At 42.1% G+C, this 19349-nt stretch overlaps 1 protein-coding gene across 5 annotated transcripts in view; it reads left to right on the forward strand.

Annotated features, from left to right (window-relative positions):
• The window catches only part of plekhg5b (pleckstrin homology domain containing, family G (with RhoGef domain) member 5b), an 85511-nt gene that overhangs the window by 38751 nt on the left and 27411 nt on the right, over positions 1-19349 (forward strand). For 3 of the 5 annotated variants that reach the window (XM_034218203.1, XM_034218205.1, XM_034218207.1), the window contains 6 exons: positions 11442-11583; positions 13857-13956; positions 14168-14225; positions 14579-14670; positions 14763-14899; positions 17286-17452. In XM_034218203.1, coding sequence (XP_034074094.1) covers positions 11442-11583; positions 13857-13956; positions 14168-14225; positions 14579-14670; positions 14763-14899; positions 17286-17452 — 696 coding nt within the window. Of the gene's footprint in view, positions 1-9888; positions 10213-10975; positions 11118-11441; positions 11584-13856; positions 13957-14167; positions 14226-14578; positions 14671-14762; positions 14900-17285; positions 17453-19349 lie in introns of those variants that run through there. The other 2 variants (XM_034218206.1, XM_034218208.1) reach the window with 2 other exon arrangements.

Below are 19349 nucleotides of genomic sequence, written 5' to 3' on the forward strand. Positions count from 1 at the left end.
TGATCATTATAGTTATCAAAAAACAAGAGAATAAAGTAAACAGGTATAAAATACTATATGACAGTAAACAAAAGTTGTTATTAATAAACAATAATACAGTTTGAAAGGAGAGTGATTTGTAAAATATCCATAAAGAAAAAGTTAATCTGTTTACAGTTCTGTTTCATATGGGTGTTGAGAGATGTTTCCATAGATCTCTTGATTTTGCTCTCAAAGTGCACCAGATTGAGGCTTTTAACTTCAATATTTAAAAAAAAATCTTCCCGGGGGACCCGGACCCCCCTAGAGGAGGTTAGGTCCCCCCCCCACTTAAATAATGTCCACATGGATAAGAAACTAAATACATTTGCACACATCTTGTATCCATATCTTTCTGTTTGGTGGTCATGCCACACCGTGCACGTGCATGCATGCGCGAGTCATGGCAAGATATCTGGATTAAGAGGTTGCTTTTTCTTTGCACAGAATGAAAGAAAGGCCAAATGAATGGGCTGTGATTTTTAAGCAGAGGTCAATATTTTGTACGGCCCTCGGAGGATGTTGAAAAAATTGAAATGGCCCTTGAGAGGAAAAAGGTTCCCCACCCCTGTCCTAGATTAACCAATCATAATTGTAACCACCCTATAATGAGTATTTCTCAGAAAAAGTTCTGCTATGCAAATATCTGGAAACACCCTGTAGTTATCCTCAAAATTGTATATTATTATAGATAATGAGGGATCAGGGAAGGATTTATTTGTCAGTGTTTCTAAGATTTGTCAATATTATTAAGAAACATTTTGCAATCTAGAGGTTAAAACAAATCTATTTTTACAAAGGATAATGACTCATAAAGATGTTTTGTACTACCTTATAATGATCTTGAGAAATACTGTGTGTGTGTGTGTGTGTGTGTGTGTGTGTGTGTGTGTGTGTGTGTGTGTGTGTGTGTGGCCTAGCATTACTATACTTGTGGGGACCTAAATCTGTTTACACAGTCACGTGTGGGGACTCACCTCCCTTATGGGGACAAATTGGAGGTCCCCATGAGGGGAATCATTCATTTTAGGGTGAAGACTTGGTTAGGTTAGGGTTAGGGTTAGGCATGTGTTGGTTATGGTTAAGGTTAGGATAAGTCTCCAGGAAATGCATGTAAGTCAATGTAAGGTCCCCTGAAGTGGTGTGTGTGTGTGTGTGTGTGTGTGAGATCTCTGCACCGTGTACTGTTTTGATGTATGCACAGGTGAAAGGTCAGCACGAGTGTATTTGTCTGAGAAAATCAGACGGCTGTTGTCTTTATTTAATTAGCCGACTATGAACAACTGATGATGTGTCTGACTTTTGGGTTATCTTAGATTAGTTTGGTGTAACAGTGAGCTGTTCTGACCAAAGTCTGTCTGGATGTTTGACTGACTTCACTGCAGTCTGACTTTCTGAACATGACCGTGCACGACTCTGCCTCGTCAGGTGTTAACCCATCATTTGGGTGCGTTGGTATGTTTATTGGGATGTGTTTTTCTGTAAGGACAGAGCGAAACGAAGAGGCCAGGGTGTGTTTTCGGAGGAAAAGAGGTTGACTTAAGCTATTTTAGATGGCTGCTCGCTCTTGTATTCGGGATTGTGAGAAACGGTATTTCGATCTCTCTGTCTGTACACACAAAGTGAAAGATGGACAATAAAGTTGACTTTGGTTTTGACTTTGACTATCACCAGCCCTCGTCTCCAGCCCCTCATGACGGATGAGGAGCGACGTTAGCGCTAACATAACTTTCTGCTGAGGAGAATATCCAGCAGTTGCCAAATCAGTGATGACTTTCGTGTTAAGACAAGACCTTTTTTAAAGCTCAGTTTTCTGTGGGAGTGGAGTGATAGTAAGCATTAAAGTTGGCCCGTGTAATTAAACACAATGTACCTGGACGGCACCCGCAGTCTCAACAAAGGCTGAAGTGCTGCGTTGGACCGACGGCTGGCCCAAACAATACGCTTTGAGCTCCACTAAACCAAACAGAAATCCTCCATTGTCCCCAATATGAAGCATTAATCTCACTGTTGTGAATTGTGTTGGTTCAGGTTTGCTTTGATTTCATGTTTTCTATTGTGTGTGTGTGTGTGTGTGTGTGTGTGTGTGTGTGTGTGTGTGTGTGTGTGTGTGTGTGTGTGTGTGTGTGTGTGTGTGTGTGTGTGTGTGTGTGTGTGTGTGTGTGTGTGTGTGTGTGTGTGTGTGTGTGTGTGTGTGTGTGTGTGTGTGTGTGTGTGTGTGGTGTGTGTGTGTGTGTGTGTGTGTTGTGTGTGCTGTGTGTGTGTGTGTGTGTGTGTGTGTGTGTGTGTGTGTGTGTGTGTGTGTGTGTGTGTGTGTGTGTGTGTGTGTGTGTGTGTGTGTGTGTGTGTGTGTGTGTGTGTGTGTGTGTGTGTGTGTGTGTGTGTGTGTGTGTGTGTGTGTGTGGTTGATTGATTATGGCTGCTTGGAACAATTACAGGGAATTGAGTTTGCTCTATGGGTGTGAGCACCACAATGACAAACAGCTGTGTGTGCGATTATGTATTTGTGGTATAGAGTAATACGTATGTGGGAACTCCTTGTTTCACAATAGGTCAATAAAAGATAAGATTTTTTTATACTTTATGCAGTAAATGTGCATGTTGTACATTAACTCCTCACGGCTGAACCCATCCCCATGCTTCCACACACTCATACTTTTATTATAAGCTTGAGCTAGAGAGTATTTCCTCTCAGTTAATTCCCACCTATCAGTATTGACATCTCGTTGGGTAGTGGTTGTCTTGTGTTGTCCTAACCCTAACATTACTTTATCCTTTTAATCTCCAATAAAAAGTGATTATTACCCAGACTCATTGAATTCAGACACCAGAAAGCTCTTAACTACACCACTCCCTAAAAATGTTTTATAAGAAATACCGAATGTAAAAACAGTGTCTGTACGAGGTCTAATTTGACCGATGGTTCCCATTGAAAAGCGACTGTGTGCTGCTCTTTAATGGAGATAGGGTAGTTAACCAGAGGTGCATTTGCCAAACTGACCATTTATTCCTCATCCTCAAAGTATTATCTCTTGTAAAAGTATAAAACATTATTTGAAATCACCTCCAATAAAGCTTAAAGTGCACCTATCATGCTATTTTTAGGCAATAGCACAGGTCTCAGATATATACAAAAATATAAAAAACATGTCTATGAAGTGTTTTGCTCAAAATACCAAACAGATCACCCATTCTAGCCTCATATCCCTCTATTTCACTTCCTGTTTCAAAAGTGCTGATTTGAGGTATAAAGCTTTAAAGAAATACTGCCGTGATGAAACGCCATATCAAGGATTATCAAGGATTATTTCTGAAACAGTTTGGAGCTCAAAGGCTTTCTCTCTTGCCGGTTATACCACAAGGTGAGTTCCTTTTTACTTCCTGCTTCTTCACACACATGCTCTCCAGTACAGGTTAGCTCTGAGTGTTAGCGATGCTAATGTAAACACAGACCATATTACGTCCAAAACAGTCGGGCATTGTTTCTGATAGCAACGTTTCTGATTGGGCCGTGGGTCCACATTTCAGATATTACGTCATATCGGACGCAAATCTGGATCAGCTCCGTTGGACCCCCGTTTTTAAAAGATTTGGGTACGGAGGAAAAGAGAGAGGGTTTTATTTTCTGACGCTGCGTGAGTTCCCCGACACACCGGGGTCACATATTTATTAGGGCCGGGACTTTAACGCGTTAATTAAGATTAATTAATTACACAAAAATTAACGCGTTAAAAAAATTAACGCATTTTAATCGCACTTATTTTTGCACCGCGGAACGTTTCTCACTGGATGAGTTTCAGGCGTACCGATTATACTGGAGCACCAACTAACGTTCATGACTTCAGACAACAACAAACCAAAGTGAACAACAGTGGGAAATGTTCTTTTAAAAAACGGACGGATGGAAGCGTCGATAAGAGCACGGTTGTGTGCAAATTATGCAAAAAGGAATTCGCATATCACCGCAGCACATCAAGCCTCAAGTATCACCTCAATGCAAAACATATAGCAGCTAGCGTGGAAGCTAGCGTGGACGTTAGCCTCTTTTATCGCGTTCACACCAAAAAGAGCCGGTACTAAAATTAGTTCATGAGAACCTTTTTACCCCCACGAAAGTCCCTGCTAGAGAGCAGAGAGCTGCTAGAGAGCAGGGACTTTCGAGCGGCTCTCTTGTGAGAAAAGAGCTATATTTCTGATTGGCTGGGCGGATTGCAAACCACGCCCCGTAAAACTCCCAAAAAGTTTTGTGAAGCCGCCATTTTATTATCCTCGCATTAGCATTATTAGCATTAGCCCAGCGCAGAAACGCAGAGAGACTAACTTATGGCAACACAAAATAAAACATGGGAGCGGTGGAGATGTCGGCGTTCTGGCGATTTACTCGGAAGGCTTCAGTAGAAGCTGCTGGGAGTCCCAGCAGCTTTTACTGAAGCCAGTCCCCAACTCCGGGGACTTCCGGCCGGGGACTTTGGGCGGCAGTATACGCCGTGAAGTGGTTTGCGGCCTGCCAGTAAACCCAAAGCAGAAGAAGAAGAAGTGACGTCAGCGGCTTCATTTGCCTAATCCTCCCCCAGGTTCAAAGAGTTCTCATGAACTAAGTTCTCATGAACCTTTGTGGGAAAAGTACTGCGGTGTGAATGCACCTAATGGTATACTAAAATCCATGTGAAAAAAAATTGCTTCTCACTGTTCTTAGGTCAAATATTTACATGTGATTAAAAATGCGATTAATTTCGATTAATTAATTACAAAGCCTCTAATTAATTAGATTAATTTTTTTAATCGAGTCCCGGCCCTAATATTTATGTATAAAAGACATCAAAAAGTTCATTTTTCATGATAGGTCCCCTTTAAATGTCACCTTTTTTGAGCTTTTCGATGAGAACCATTCAGACTCTTTCAGATGCCTGAATGGGGCTACACTAAGCCAACATTTGTGAGTGAAAATGAACCGGTATTATAAACTGTATGTTTTTCTTAGTTAAAAAAAACAAACAGAAGGGTTCCTCTTCCCTTGAAAAAGAATCTAATTGGCTGCATCTTGTAAATATCCGGAAATTATATCATATCAGTTTTTGAGGATCATCAACTCGACAGTTTTGCATCAGCATCCCCGGTATTCGGAGCAACTTAAGCGAGAATAATATGGTGTAGAAGTCCCTAGGATACAGCTGTTGTGTCCCAATACATTTAACCAGTATCCAAAACGTTTTGCTGCTCATCTTTTTGTGCTAAAACCCAAGGCTTTATAGGTTTGCAGCCAAGAAACGGTGATAAAGATCTAAATTAAATCTTTGAGCTTTAGTTCCTTACAGATGTTGAAAATTAAACCCAATAAGATTTTGATAAGAACCCAGATTTGATTAAATGCAATTCCATCTCTATCATGCTTTACACAAAAAAACAAAGAATCCTATTATCCCTTGAACGCCTCATGTATCCATTTCTTCCTATTCAAATATGTACATGCACGCAGTGATGCGTGCTGTTGCATAACGCTAGGTGTGCTCTGGCAGGACAAGGTGTTCCTGAGGGGGCCGGCTGTGAGGGGGAACACAGTGAAACCCACAGGAAGTATAGTTTTAGAGATCATTACTGGGTCTGTCTTTCCTCATAGCAACCATGTGTTGTAGAACCTCATTGAGCCAGACGTAAAGTCTTGGTTTGAATTCATCTGCATCCTTTCCTTCGTCATTTAATTCCTTACACCAAGACTGATTACCCTCCATTTTCCAGCGAGGATGCGGCAAGCCGTCAAAACATATTCGTCCTCAGGAGACAGAATGGTGATGGCGCTGATGAAGACGTTGAACTGCCAGGCTTTTGCTCTAAACCCTAATGTTCCATCCTTATTTATCATCTTTAAGACATTTGAACCTGAAGTTAATATACCTGTTCCCTTGTTAAATGGCATCATCTGCAGCACAGGCAGTATGAGGAAAAGAAAGACCTTTTTGCACATTAAAGCAAGGAGACTGTAGAAGCACAACATACAAATATGAAACCTGAAAATAAGCGTAACTGGAGCCGTTATAATGTCCAAACTTCTATTGACAATTTCGCTCTCACAGCAGCTGATAATAAGTGTTGCTTGCCTTCATGTGTTGCGTGCAAGTGTCGCAAGAATCAATGGTTAATAATCCTGATTCACCTCTGAAGACTGCAGCCATCTTCCGCCAAACAAGAAGATATGTATTACAACTGAGCGTCTGGTGTGCTGTTCATGGATGACACACTCCTCGAGCGGGCATGCCGGTGTTTGCAAGTTGTGTGTTGGCGTGTTTGCAGGATGTGTGGAAACGAGGGTGCAGAGCAGGTGCCACGTGGCGTTTGACGTGCTAAGCCAAGGCGAGGGGTTGCTGTGTGATCTCAGCTATTGGGGAATGGGACGAAGGTGGGGCTTGCAGTGTTTCATCTACAGTCACTCGTGCTGCCCCCCCCGAAACCTCCCCTCTAATCCAGACAGATCTGAGAGCAGGCATGCGGAGAGGGGACACACACGCGACACACTCACATGACAAAAGAGGCATGTATCCTGTCAGCTGTTCTCCACGGACACATTCTCTTACAGTCGGCTTCACTTGCACACTCCTCCTCCTCTTCATCGTTTTGTCAGGACTCCAGATCCAGAGACAGCCGGATAATGAAAGTATCAATCATCCCCCTCATTGATAGGAATGTTGAGTATTGCAAAAATCCTTGTTGTCCTGGGTGAAGTTATTTTAGGATGATATCTTCATCTATCTGTCATGATTACGAGCTGTTCTTGGTTTGTTTGAGTTCTTGTTCCATTCGGTGCCTTTTCTTCATCCTGTGATGCACTCGTTTGTCTTGGCTGAAGCATCAGATATTTTCAGCAGGAATGTGAACGCCCCAACTTGATAATAATAATAATTCCTTACATTTATTATAGCGCTTTTCCAGATGCTCAAAGCGAGGAAGGCCTACCTATCTGGGCTATTGTCTAAATATGGCATCTGATTCGCTCGTGTTTCTCTGGCCCGGCCGTCTGTCTCCACTTAAAAAATACCACTTCGGTGCGACGGGACATTTGACCCTTCTGCACGAAAATGTGCGTTCATGCATTGATGTTTGCTTCCGAGGGCCCTGAGGAGGTGATGTTGTAACAGATTCCTGTGACTTGTTTGCGTCTGCCAAGTAGCTGTCTCGTTGGCAGTGTGGTTTGTCGAGGTCAGTGACTCAGTAAGAGGTGAGACTCTCTACTGTAGCTGCAACGTCATCATCTGCAACGATTGAGAAATGACTTGAAATGTCACACTGTTCTCATTATCCTCCTCTGCCATGTTAACTATCCAGAGAGCACAAGACTCAACAGGAACTCTAATTGTTTAGAAAACAGTCATGATCTGTCTAGGACAAATCGGACTGACTATGGTGATGCTTTGCCAATATCATTATGTGTCCAATATGTTACGACTTAATCTCTGCAGAGTATTCCCATCAGTCTCAGCTGCGCTCTGTGGTGTGTTCTTATGACCAGATGTTAGCGTGAGACTTGGGGAGTGTCTACTTTTCAATATCTTATACCTTACATTGTTTTTATGAAACTGTTATTCCATTATGTTTATTTATTGTGTTCCTCTCTGTTCTACTATCATGTGTTAATGATCATGTAAAGCACTTTGAATTGCCTCTGCGTCTGAAATGTGCTATATAAATAAACTTACCTTACCTTACTGACATCTCACTGGGGTCGTCGGTTAAAATTCAATTAGAATAGTCGGTCCCATTTAAAGGTCAATCAATAATAACTTTAATCCGGTCTGGGAAAGCCAGAAAGGGCAGCAAGCTTTTGAGTTTTAGCACTGTAGCATGCGGTTCTTCACAACCATTATTATGAACCCTAACCCTTGTATTTACCATCTTTTTGAACTCAGTGGACACTACAGCTTCATAGAAAGCAGACGGTATTGATGTAATGATTCCCATAATACCAACCAAGCCTAGTTAGCATGCCACACACACTAATCTCAGATTGGGAATATTGTAAACATTATATCTGATAAACACCAGCGTGTTAGCATGTGACGCTAGCATTTAGCTTATAGCCCAGATTTGCCCAGGTACAGTCTGTGTACAGTCTATAGCAACAGCGCCAGCATAGCTGTAGATTAGCCTTTGTTAAGGTAGGGAGTTAAAGGTAATTCTAGTTTATTACAACTTGGTTTCTAGATGCATGGATTAGGCAGTTATTACTATCGGTAATAATTAGGGCCGGGACTCGATTAAAAAAATTAATCTAATTAATTAGAGGCTTTGTAATTAATTAATCGAAATTAATCGCATTTTTAATCACATATAAATATTTGACCTGAGAACAGTGAGAAGCAATTTTTTTCACATGGATTTTAGTATACCATTAGGCGCATTCACACCGCAGTACTTTTCCCACAAAGGTTCATGAGAACTTGGTTCATGAGAACTCTTTGAACCTGGGGGTGGATTAGGCAAATGAAGCCGCTGACGTCACTTCTTCTTCTTCTGCTTTGGGTTTACTGGCACGCCGCAAACCACTTCACGGCGTATACTGCCGCCCAAAGTCCCCGGCCGGAAGTCCCCGGAGTTGGGGACTGGCTTCCGTAGAAGCTGCTGGGACTCCCAGCAGCTTCTACGGAAGCCTTCCGAGTAAATCGTCAGAACGCCGACACCTCCTCATCTCCACCGCTCCCATGTTTTATTTTGTGTTGCCATAAGTTAGTCTCTCTGCGTTTCTGCGCTGGGCTAATGCTAATGCTAATACGAGGATAATAAAATGGCGGCTTCACAAAACTTTTTGGGAGTTTTACGGGGCGTGGTTTGCAATCCGCCCAGCCAATCAGAAATATAGCTCTTTTCTCACAAGAGAGCCGTACGAAAGTCCCTGCTCTCTAGCAGCTCTCTGCTCTCTAGCAGGGACTTTCGTGGGGGTAAAAAGGTTCTCATGAACACATTTTAGTACCGGCTCTTTTTGGTGTGAACGCGATAAAATAGGCTAACGTCCACGCTAGCTTCCACGCTAGCTGCTATATGTTTTGCATTGAGGTGATACTTGAGGCTTGATGTGCTGCGGTGATATGCGAATTTCTTTTTGCATAATTTGCACACAACCGTGCTCTTATCGACGCTTCCATCCGTCCGTTTTTTAAAACAACATTTCCCACTGTTGTTCACTGTGGTTTGTTGTTGTCTGAAGTCATGAACGTTAGTTGGTGCTCCAGTATAATCGGTACGCCTGAAACTCATCCAGTGAGAAACGTTCCGCGGTGCAAAAATAAGTGCGATTTAAAATGCGTTAATTTTTTTAACGCGTTAATTTTTGTGTAATTAATTAATCTTAATTAACGCGTTAAAGTCCCGGCCCTAGTAATAATACAATGTGAAGGGTCTAAATGCTCTATTTCTTGCTGTCTGCCACTTTGTGATAGTGGTGCCCCCCCTATTCTAAGTTATAATGTGTCCAAAGATAAGCAATTACTGTAGTTGTAATAAACTGGAATAATCCTTTAATGCAGTGGTGCCTATTGGAGGAGAGCCTGTCATGTTCACAGTGAGAAACTGAGCCTTTCTGACTCTTGTCTCTCTGTCTCTTTCTATTTAAAAACCTCTCTCTCTTTGGGGGCTCTGCCTGGGTATATTGACCCTCTGTGCTTGAGAGGAAGGGAGGAGTCTGGGCTGGAAGTGGCAGAGGACAGAGAAGAAAGGGAGAGAGAGGAAAAGAGTAGAAGACCCTGGTCTGTGGAGCTCATGGTGAGGCTGTTTAATCTCTACAGGACCGTCAGATGGCTTTGACAGAGCACAGGCACCAATTAGGCTGCAAGATTAGGGGGGCTTTGTACTTCTGAAAAGCTTCTGGATGGACCTTTTTTTTTTACCCCCTTCCTTCCTGTCTTGGGTTTATATCTTCACTGGGACTCCTCACCCTCCCATAACCTTACCCCTCCTCCCTCCTTCTGTCCTCCCCAAGCCTTGCGACCCGCTCCTTGAAATCTGTGATTATACCTGGCTAGACATTGAGAGGAGTGGATTAATAAAGCGGCGTGTCTGACGGGGGGCACGCTGTACAGGGAATTAGCCGGCCAACGAGGCAGCAAGTTGGATGTTTATTGGGGTCTTGGCTGGGTGCCTCCTGGCATGGATATGGAGCCGAATTGCAGGAGTGGGGGAGACTCCGGCTCCGATCTGCAGAATATTACGGTAGAGTACCAGGAGCGGGGATGGAGAGGGTCATTTTGTATTGAAGTTACCTGATAGCACTAATACCCACTGGTATTAGCATGTCGCAGTGCAGAGCATGTGTCAGAGCAGAATCAGAATTAGAAATCCTTTAATTGTCTCACAGTGAGGACATTTACAGTTTTACAGAGAAGGGGACAGGGCAGATAAGACCAACTCAAATAGAAGAAAATATGAAACCTTAACATATTAAATAAAGAGGCAAGTACACATCCAAGATAGAAAAGCGGCGAACATGTAAATAAAGTCATAATGTAGTCAGTAAGTCGGTGGTATATAGTGAGAAGTATATATATTACATGGTGGTATTTTTACAACAGTGTTTTTACAGTATTAAGTAGCGCAAAAAAAGTACCAGCCAGCAATAACATTAGTCAATTGCATACATCTTATACCTCAGACAAGCCAATATGACAGTGTCCTCTCAGGAGATCTACCTCCTGTATTTCTATAGTTGTTGTGTTTACTTGAAAGCTAGACTCCCTAACTGCTTTAAACCCCTGTTGTGCACACATTAAAACACACATGCACAGACACACTGCTCCTCCAGCGTACATGGAGACAATGACAGGAAGTACATTAGCTGGACCTCCATTGTATCTCCTCGTACATCCTCGCTTCCTGAGCCGGGTTGTGGGTGATGTCGACACGGGGTGGAGTGTGGAGTTGTGGGGGAGTCCTGTGGTACTCCTGGGGTGAAGGAAAGAGCATCGGGGGGGGGGGGGGGGGGGGGGTTGATCTGTCTGGTCCTACACAGAGGGATCCTTAATCCTGCTGCCTTCTGCTGCGCGTCGCCGACTGGAAGCTGACCTGTGGTCGGTTGTATTGTCCCACAGCTCGGGATAGGGTTTTCGATTACATAAGGGGTAAGCTGGTCCCAGATCTGCACACGAGGTGGAAATCTAAATGTAATTACATTAGCCGTCAACCCACAGAGGGGGCAGACGGTGTAAAGCTGGGAGTCACCAAACCTCAGGAATGCCAGTGGCAGCCTCTGCGGTCGTCTAACTGTGGCAGAAACAATAGTCAGGCAGGGGATGTTTATTTTAAATGTGTGCGAGTGTTTTGCCATTTTCACTTTGGCTCAGTCTTTTTAAATGTTTGTACAGCGGGGACCTTGTGTGCTTGGCAGTTATGTGATCTGACTTTCTCTTGTCCTCTCTTTCCCCCCTCTCTCTTTCTCCCTTTAGGTTTGCCACCACCCAGACTGCCAAGACCTGAATAACAAAAGCCCCCTTCACCTGTGCGAGTCATGTGACTCACGCAGCCACTCGGAGAACACAGACAACATGCACTTTGACCGGCACCCCCGCTTTGACTTACAACCTCAAGGTAGACGCTGCTAGCACTGTTTCTTTATTTGGTAATCCCTCTCTCACAATGATGTCATGCCCATTGCCTCATCACAGGAGCTCACTGTGTAAATATCACACTGGGTTTTTATTGTTGTCTAAAAAAGGCAAAAACTACCAATCAAGTTCTACCTCCGCATATATGAAACACCTGAGTTATAAATGTATGATTTGGGTAATAATTCAATATATGTCTGAAATATTTAAGGTTAACCTTGTATTGTTACTATATTTAAGGGTTGCTTTATTGGTTTTCTCACTTACCTTTGGTCCTAACTTAGCCTAAACATGAGACTGTGGTCCCATTTGGTTTCACTTTTTCACAGTGTGTTCATGTTTGCCAATTTATTGTGTCAGAAGCGGCTCACATATCCATCCTGTTGATGTCATTTTCAGTGGAAATAGAATATGAGTTAGGGTTCGCTGTGCGCAATTTACTTTAGATTTCCCAGGAGAAGGAGAATGTGTGTTACTGTTTAGTAGATAATACTCAACTCTTAAAAAGCTACTCTTTTCATGGATGTATCAGAAAGATGACAACATCATTCTTAATCCTTCCTGCAAAGCTCTGGCTGGTCAACTGTTAGCTTTTTTCCGCAATTGACAGAAATGGCCCTCAGTTTGCTCAATCCCAGACACATTTTAATTACTGTTCAAATCCTAGGTGTGGACAGATAATCAGAAATCTGGAACCAGGCTAGTTTTAAGTGACCTTGCACAGTTTGTCCCTGAGATTTCAGCATCCACCGCAGCATAATGAGGGTTGATTTAATTTCATTAGCTCACCACATCAAAAGTAATCTGGTTACTCCGGATAATGTACAGACCGTACTGTGAACGTTTTTTATCGGTAAAATGTTCTACCAGGAAAAAGTCCATGAGAAAACTATTCAGAGAAGAACAGTTTGTGAACAACTTGAACGCTGTGTTAAGCTTGTATTTCTATCTGCATTAGGCAAACTGGCACAACTAAATGTTTAAATCGTTCTGGTTTGTATCGTACCCATGCGTGTGTCGTACACCTATCACTGGAATACTTTGATACTGAAGAAAACATAAACACATGAAGATTTCCAAGCAGATTTTACGATGTTTATGTGATGGACACGATCAGTGGACCTGGGGTACCAACAAGCCACATTGTTTGTGTGAGACTTGTTGCTGCAACAAGTGTTTCTTGTGAGCTTCAAATCGTATTCACCTCCATGCCTGATTGAAAAAAACTCAAAAGTACCTAACACAGGGAATGACCCTGCACCACATTTCTTTGTTGATTTGACATCTGATACGGCTAACGATGATGGCGCTCTATTGTTTTCTAAACAGCCATTGGATAAAAGCCAAGTTTTAATCAGGCAACGGTCAATCAAATGTGGGCGACGGCTACATTTGTGAGACAAAAGGGGGCACTTGGTCACCCTAAGTCAGTGGTTCTCAAATGGGGGTACGCGGACCCCTAGGGGTACGTTGGAGTACTGCAGGGGGTACGTGAGATTTATTTTATGTTAATGAAAAAAAAAAAAAAAGTAAGGAAGTTTGAGCAGTGTGGGTTTTATATTAACAGAGTTACACATATTTCAAAACACGAAGTGTAATAACTGCAGTTAGCCTCCCTGTCAGAATGACAAAGATCCCACAAGCCCATGTTTCTCTACATTGTAAGTACAACTTATTAAAAAGATCAGTTCAATGCAACTAATGTCGTGTCAGTGTTATTGCATGATGTTAAAATTGGTTTGCCATGAATTTAGTGATGGATTGTAAACATTTGAAATGTAACATTTAAGGGTTTCTCAGTTACAAGGTTGTTGTTTTAATAAATCAGACACTGATGGTGCAGTGCTGCACTGTACCTCTTTAAATAGGCATTTCTTCCCTAACAAATTGTGTTTGCGCTGATCAGGGGGACTTGGCTGAATTTTGTTTTCAAAGGGGGTACATTATTGAAAAAAGTTTGAGAATCACTGATCTAAGTGGACAGCCAATGATCATGATACAAGAACAACAAGAACACTTTTTAAAGGTAATGTAAACACCCACAATCAAAATGCAAATATCCTCCATGGACACAAATGGATCAAAGTCTGGCAGAAACACAACTATTTGCTTTGCTAGATAGCACAAGAGTCATTGGAGGAAACCTGTTAATGTATATTTTTTCTGGGGACTGATCCTTTTAAAGCTTGATTTTTAAATGTTGTCGTAGTTTTGTTCCAACAGAGGGACTGACCGTTGTGTTTTCTTGACTTTTAGCCTCCATCCTGGCTCGCAACGTGTCGACGCGCTCCTGTCCCCCCCGCACCAGCCCCCCCTCCGACCTCGAGGAAGAGGAAGATGGGAGCAATGACCGCGGGTCGGTAACCCCCTCTTGTTACGTTCTTCTAGTGTTTATGTCAGCCTTGCCTGTCAGTAGAGCTATGTCTGTTCAGAGCGGAGGATAAATCACAACCATGAAATGTGTGTCTCCTGACAGTTTGATCGCTTTCTTTTTAAGTCGCATTAAGCAGTTCCTCAGATGTTGGGAGTATAAACGGTATGATAACATGTGTGTAACTGTTTTGCAGGGAGCGTAAAACAGGGGGAATGAAGTTGAAAAAGAAACCACGGAGACGACACACTGATGTAAGTAATCATACACAGGAAGCAGGGTGCAGCATGAAACCCCCCCCCCCATGAAACCACAGTCTGTTCCTGGAATTAGTCTTCAGTTATTTTCCGGAAAGACTATCTTTATCGGGGATTAACTGTATCTGTCACTTGTTTTGTGACTCAGAATTAACACAGTTTCTCATAAACGGTGCACAATACAGGCAGAGGTGAGCAATAAGAACGCAGCCACCTTTATTCTGATATAGCATAATGGTGTTTGCAGGCTGTTTTGGGTAGTGTCGTGAAAAGGAGCCCCCCTGTGGACTCGCTGAGTGAACACATGCATCCCCCCACCTGTGTAAACTAACAGTCTGTTCCCCCTGCAGGACCCCAGTAAGGAGTGCTTCAGCCTCAAGTTTGATCTCAACGTGGACATAAACACGGAAATTGTACCGGCAATGAAAAAGAAAACCCTGAGGTGAGAGAAAGATGATCAGACGCATAAAAGATATTGCGTGAGTTTGATATGAGCCATAATTAACAGTTTTATTTTTATTTTTGTGTTACCAGAGAGGTTCTGGGTCCAGTGTTTGAGAGGAACGGCATTGAGCTGTGCCGGGTCGACCTGTTCCTGGATCAGTCCAACACGCCGCTGTCACTCAACTTTGAGGCGTACCGTTTCGGAGGACATTACCTCAAAGTAAAAGGTAACAACCTCACCAATAATCATATTTCATCCTAAATAATACCCTATATTTTATGGCTATCCTTTAGGCGTTAAGCATAACTTTTTGTCTGCTCTAAAAATGGTGTATTTGGGCTCATCCAACATCTATTTTGAGGCGTTCCTGTTTAGAGGCATAACATATGAGAGCAAATTCTTACATGCAGCCGCTAAGCCTGATTTATAACTGCAGATTGACGACTGTGTCTGAAATCTAACTTCTGAGAAAAGGCAGTGTTTTATTAGACTCTCATTGAGGGAGAGAGACGAGCCAGATCGTAGCAGTGAGACTTCAGCGACAGTAGTAAATGATATTGAAGCGAATTAGAAAATACAATATTAACTTACTGTACAGAAGCTCTCCATTCAAAGACAATGTGATTTATTTCTCAGTTTTTCTGACTTTAAATGACTCGCAGTGGGTCCATGTTTAAAGAAGCCATTATATACTTTAAGTAGGCTTGTTAAAAATATAATTTGTTATATTGTCAAACAATCATTTCGTCAAAGGAGTTTAAAAGTGTTATTAAAGATTCCCCATGTTTGACTTTGAACTCCTCCAATCACTGATATTGTTGTTGATCCTCACATGTGTTTTTACTTAATACCCCCTAATGTCTTTTTCCTTTTATTTCCTGATTCTATTAGTTAACAAAATGGTTTCAATAAAACTGAGATTTTCACACGGGGTTTATGTCTGCAGGTCTCCCTTGAAAAAGAGATCATTGATCTCAATGGGATTTTACCTGGATAAATAAAGGTTTTGAATTGAATTGAATTTCCACAAACAAAGGATTAACACTTTTCGATAGTATTTTTTTTAATGTTGCTCATTGTGACGTTCTCACGCTATCAATCAGATCTTCTTTCTTGTAAATGACTAACAACATTGCCTAAGAAAATGAGTCATTGTTGCATGTCGAACTTATTTCTAATTAGTTAAAGATTATCATTGAGGTGTTGGATTTTTGTTAAACGACAGACAACAAACCGATACACTTTAACCCGGTGGAATAAATGAAAACAGCTGCTATTAAAAGCGTTTGTTCATAGAAAGTAGGGAGCCTTTCAGTCGGTGTATTTTACATTACATTACATTTAGCTGACTTGTTTTTTTCCAAAGCGACTTACAATAAGTGCAATTTTAGACACACCATTCTCATCTGTGGCCTTTAACAATGACGGAGCAGGACAGATGGCGGAGAACGCTTTCCCAAATGTCTGACTCGGAGAAAAAAGCTGTATGCTATGAAAGAACTACAAGAACGTCCACTACCGCTCAATCCTCTCCAGAAGTGTCATTGACTCCCTATGAATCTTAATAATGCAGTCGCAGCATGATGATGACTGTGCCAGCTTTCCCATGATGCCGCAGTGGAAAGTGGGAACGCTGCCTCTGCTCTGCGACCGCTGCAGTTACACTTGCTGCAGTTTCGGGAACAAAAGCCCATTTAAGCCGCCCATCAAAGAGATCCCATGCCATGACTAATTGTTTTCTTTTGAAATTGTCACCCTCCCACATGCGGTCTGGAGTTACAGTCGGAAAGACAGAGGTCAAACGGTCCACAGCTGTTTAGACACGTGGTCAGGTTTTCAGTAGACTATGACTGAGAAATTGTATTATTCTGCTCTTCCTATGTTGTTAACACTCAATCCGATCTATTTCTTTTCCCTAAGCTTTAACAAATATGAATTTGACCATGTACCGTATTGACAAAGGATAACAAGTTTTTTGTGAAAATGTGTCACTTGTAGTATTAAAGCCACAGAAAGGTGTCTTTTATCTGCAGCTTCCCTTAGCTCCCTGGAGCTGTTTATTGTTTTTCACTTGATTGTTTTCAGCTCCGCAACATTTATGTTTTGGTTCACTGTCACTGCTCCTATAGCGTTGTTTTCAGGGGAAAAGCTTTAAAAAGTATGCCTTGTACTTGGCCAGCAGCAAACAGCAGACAGACAAAGTTAGCATCCAGCTGGTGAACATAGGTAAGCAATTCGCAGCTACACAGACAAATGAATACTGAACTTCACTTCGCCAGATTTAAATATAAGGTTTCTCTGTATCTGCTGGATGTGTGAATTAACAGTTACATAATAAGTTTGGCATATCAGTCCATTTTGTGTCAATTCCTCGTTTCTGCTACCCTCAAGTGGCCAACATGTATTTGATTACTGGTTCAATGTAAGGCCACAATCATTCTATTTATTCTACAATATGTAAAAGAGCTTATAAATGGATTTAACGCCCAATACTTTTGGTGTCAATTTAAAATGACTCAAAACAAAACAGAGAAAAATAATGATCTGAGGGCTGTGTATATTTTACAAGAGTCTCTTCCCCAGACCGTTAAACCTTCTTGTTTTTCCTTCAGCACGGGTAGGGGATGAGCTGAAGGTGGAGCAGGGGGTGAAGGACTTGCGGTCGCTCAGCCTGCCCAACATGAAGCCCTCTGAAGGTCAGAGCCCGTACATCCTCGCCCCGGGCAGCGAGAGGGTGGAGCACGGCTCTCTGGGACGCAAAGAAAACGTGGATCTGTTGGTGAGTTTCATCTTCCCGAACACGAAAGTCGTATCACTTAATGCTAGGGATTGGTATCGTTTGAAATGTATCGATTCCGGTTCTGCTTATCGATGCCGGTTCTTATCGATTCCCCGTTTCGATTCCAAAATTGTAAAAGAAAGAGGACATTTGATTTTGATATACTTTATTAATCCCCGTGGGGAAATTGTTTCTCTGCATTTGACCCATCCTAGTGTTAGGAGCAGTGTGCTGCCATTTTGAACGGCGCTCGGGGAGCAGTGTAGGGAACGGTGCCTTGCTCAGGGACACCTCGGTAGCACTTGGTCTTGCCGGGACTTGAACTGGTGACCTTCCAGTTGCCAAGCCAAGTCCCTATCGACTTCGCCACCACCGCCCGAAACGGTCAAACGTTTAGATAACAAAAATATCTTTATTCTTTTAAGCTTTAGCTGACATTTTTACAAATAAAAAAAATACATGCAATACAAATGTATTTTAACTGAGCTATGCCTTTGGCAAGCTATTAACAGGCTTTTTATTTTTTAGTGTAGTGGAGCCTCACTTTAGAGCGTTTACCGCGACCCATCAAAAACAGTATAATAGGGGACCTTTAATATGGCGCTCCAGCTAATAACTGTCTCTCAGACTCATCAAACCAAAATAAACCACCCCTTTTAAAACCACACACACCCAGTGACTCACACTGTTTTGCCACACCCTTTATAGTTTTCCATAACTTCACCTCCTCTTCTTTCCCTCCCATGTGCCAGTGTAGTATCTCATTGTAATCCCACCATGACCTCATCGTGTTTACATTACCTTTATCTGCGTGGCAAAACCCTGGGAATGTATTTTTGGATTTCCTCCTCACTCTGTCGGCTGTGTGTGTCTTTTGTTTGAACACTCGTGTGTGTGTGTCCATGCTGCAGAGAAAACCCCTCGAGTCTGATATGACGACGAGTTCACTCAGGAACAATCTGTGCCACTTCACCACTTCCTGCCGCTACAGGAAGTGGGCGTTTTTTTTTTTACCGATGAGAGACGCGGGGAGGAACACTGTGTCCTGCACGGTCCAGATCTGCCATGCTGCCAGACGTGGAGCATGGAAACAGAGCAGACGGTCACCAGGTTCATGTTGTGGCACATAACGTCTGTGGGACATGGGAAGCAGTTTTAGCTCCTAAAGAGGATGAAGCTGTCTTTCAGCATGCCACTTTAGATTAGTTTTAGTACTAAGACACATTGGCTTTTCTTCCGCTAAGTTGACAAATTGACTTTACCCCAGGCCGCTTAGTTGCTAAGTGTGTCAAGCTTTCCATTCCTGTGTAATGCATATTATCTTTACTGATTTACCATCCAAACTTTTAAAACATTTTTGACCAATTACATTTCATACAAAAGTAGGTTTTTCATTTCTAGTTGGCAGCTGTACATTTTGCTAGCTGAAATATTGACTGTTGTTGCTATTTTATTAGCTGTAGCATAATAGCTAATTAAGCTAACGTTAGCGTCATGACACGGTTTAAAAACACTATCCTTTTTTATGCTTCAAACGTTCTCAGTTTAAGACGAAGTCTATAAAAAGTATTGTTATATATATACTTGCAATTCACAATGGCTATATACATGACATTTGTTTTAATATCAATATGTTTTATCAAACACAACTAATAGCAAACATGGCTAACGTTAAGGGGAATTTCCGATGTGTAAAGTTACCCACATCAAATAAAGAGCTGTACACAACCAATGATTTTACCAAAAACTCTGATGACGTGTAGGACTGGCTCACACAAAGTGGAAAAATACTGTGTAGTTAATCTGTTTGTCATAGTTGGGGCCTGTTTTCAACAAAAGCAGACTAATGATAGGTGTGATGATAGGATTTGACAATTGATGTTTGGCAGAGAGCATT

Source organism: Gymnodraco acuticeps, unplaced genomic scaffold (assembly GCF_902827175.1).
Source record: "Gymnodraco acuticeps unplaced genomic scaffold, fGymAcu1.1, whole genome shotgun sequence".
In the NCBI taxonomy this organism is placed as follows: Eukaryota; Metazoa; Chordata; class Actinopteri; order Perciformes; family Bathydraconidae; genus Gymnodraco; species Gymnodraco acuticeps.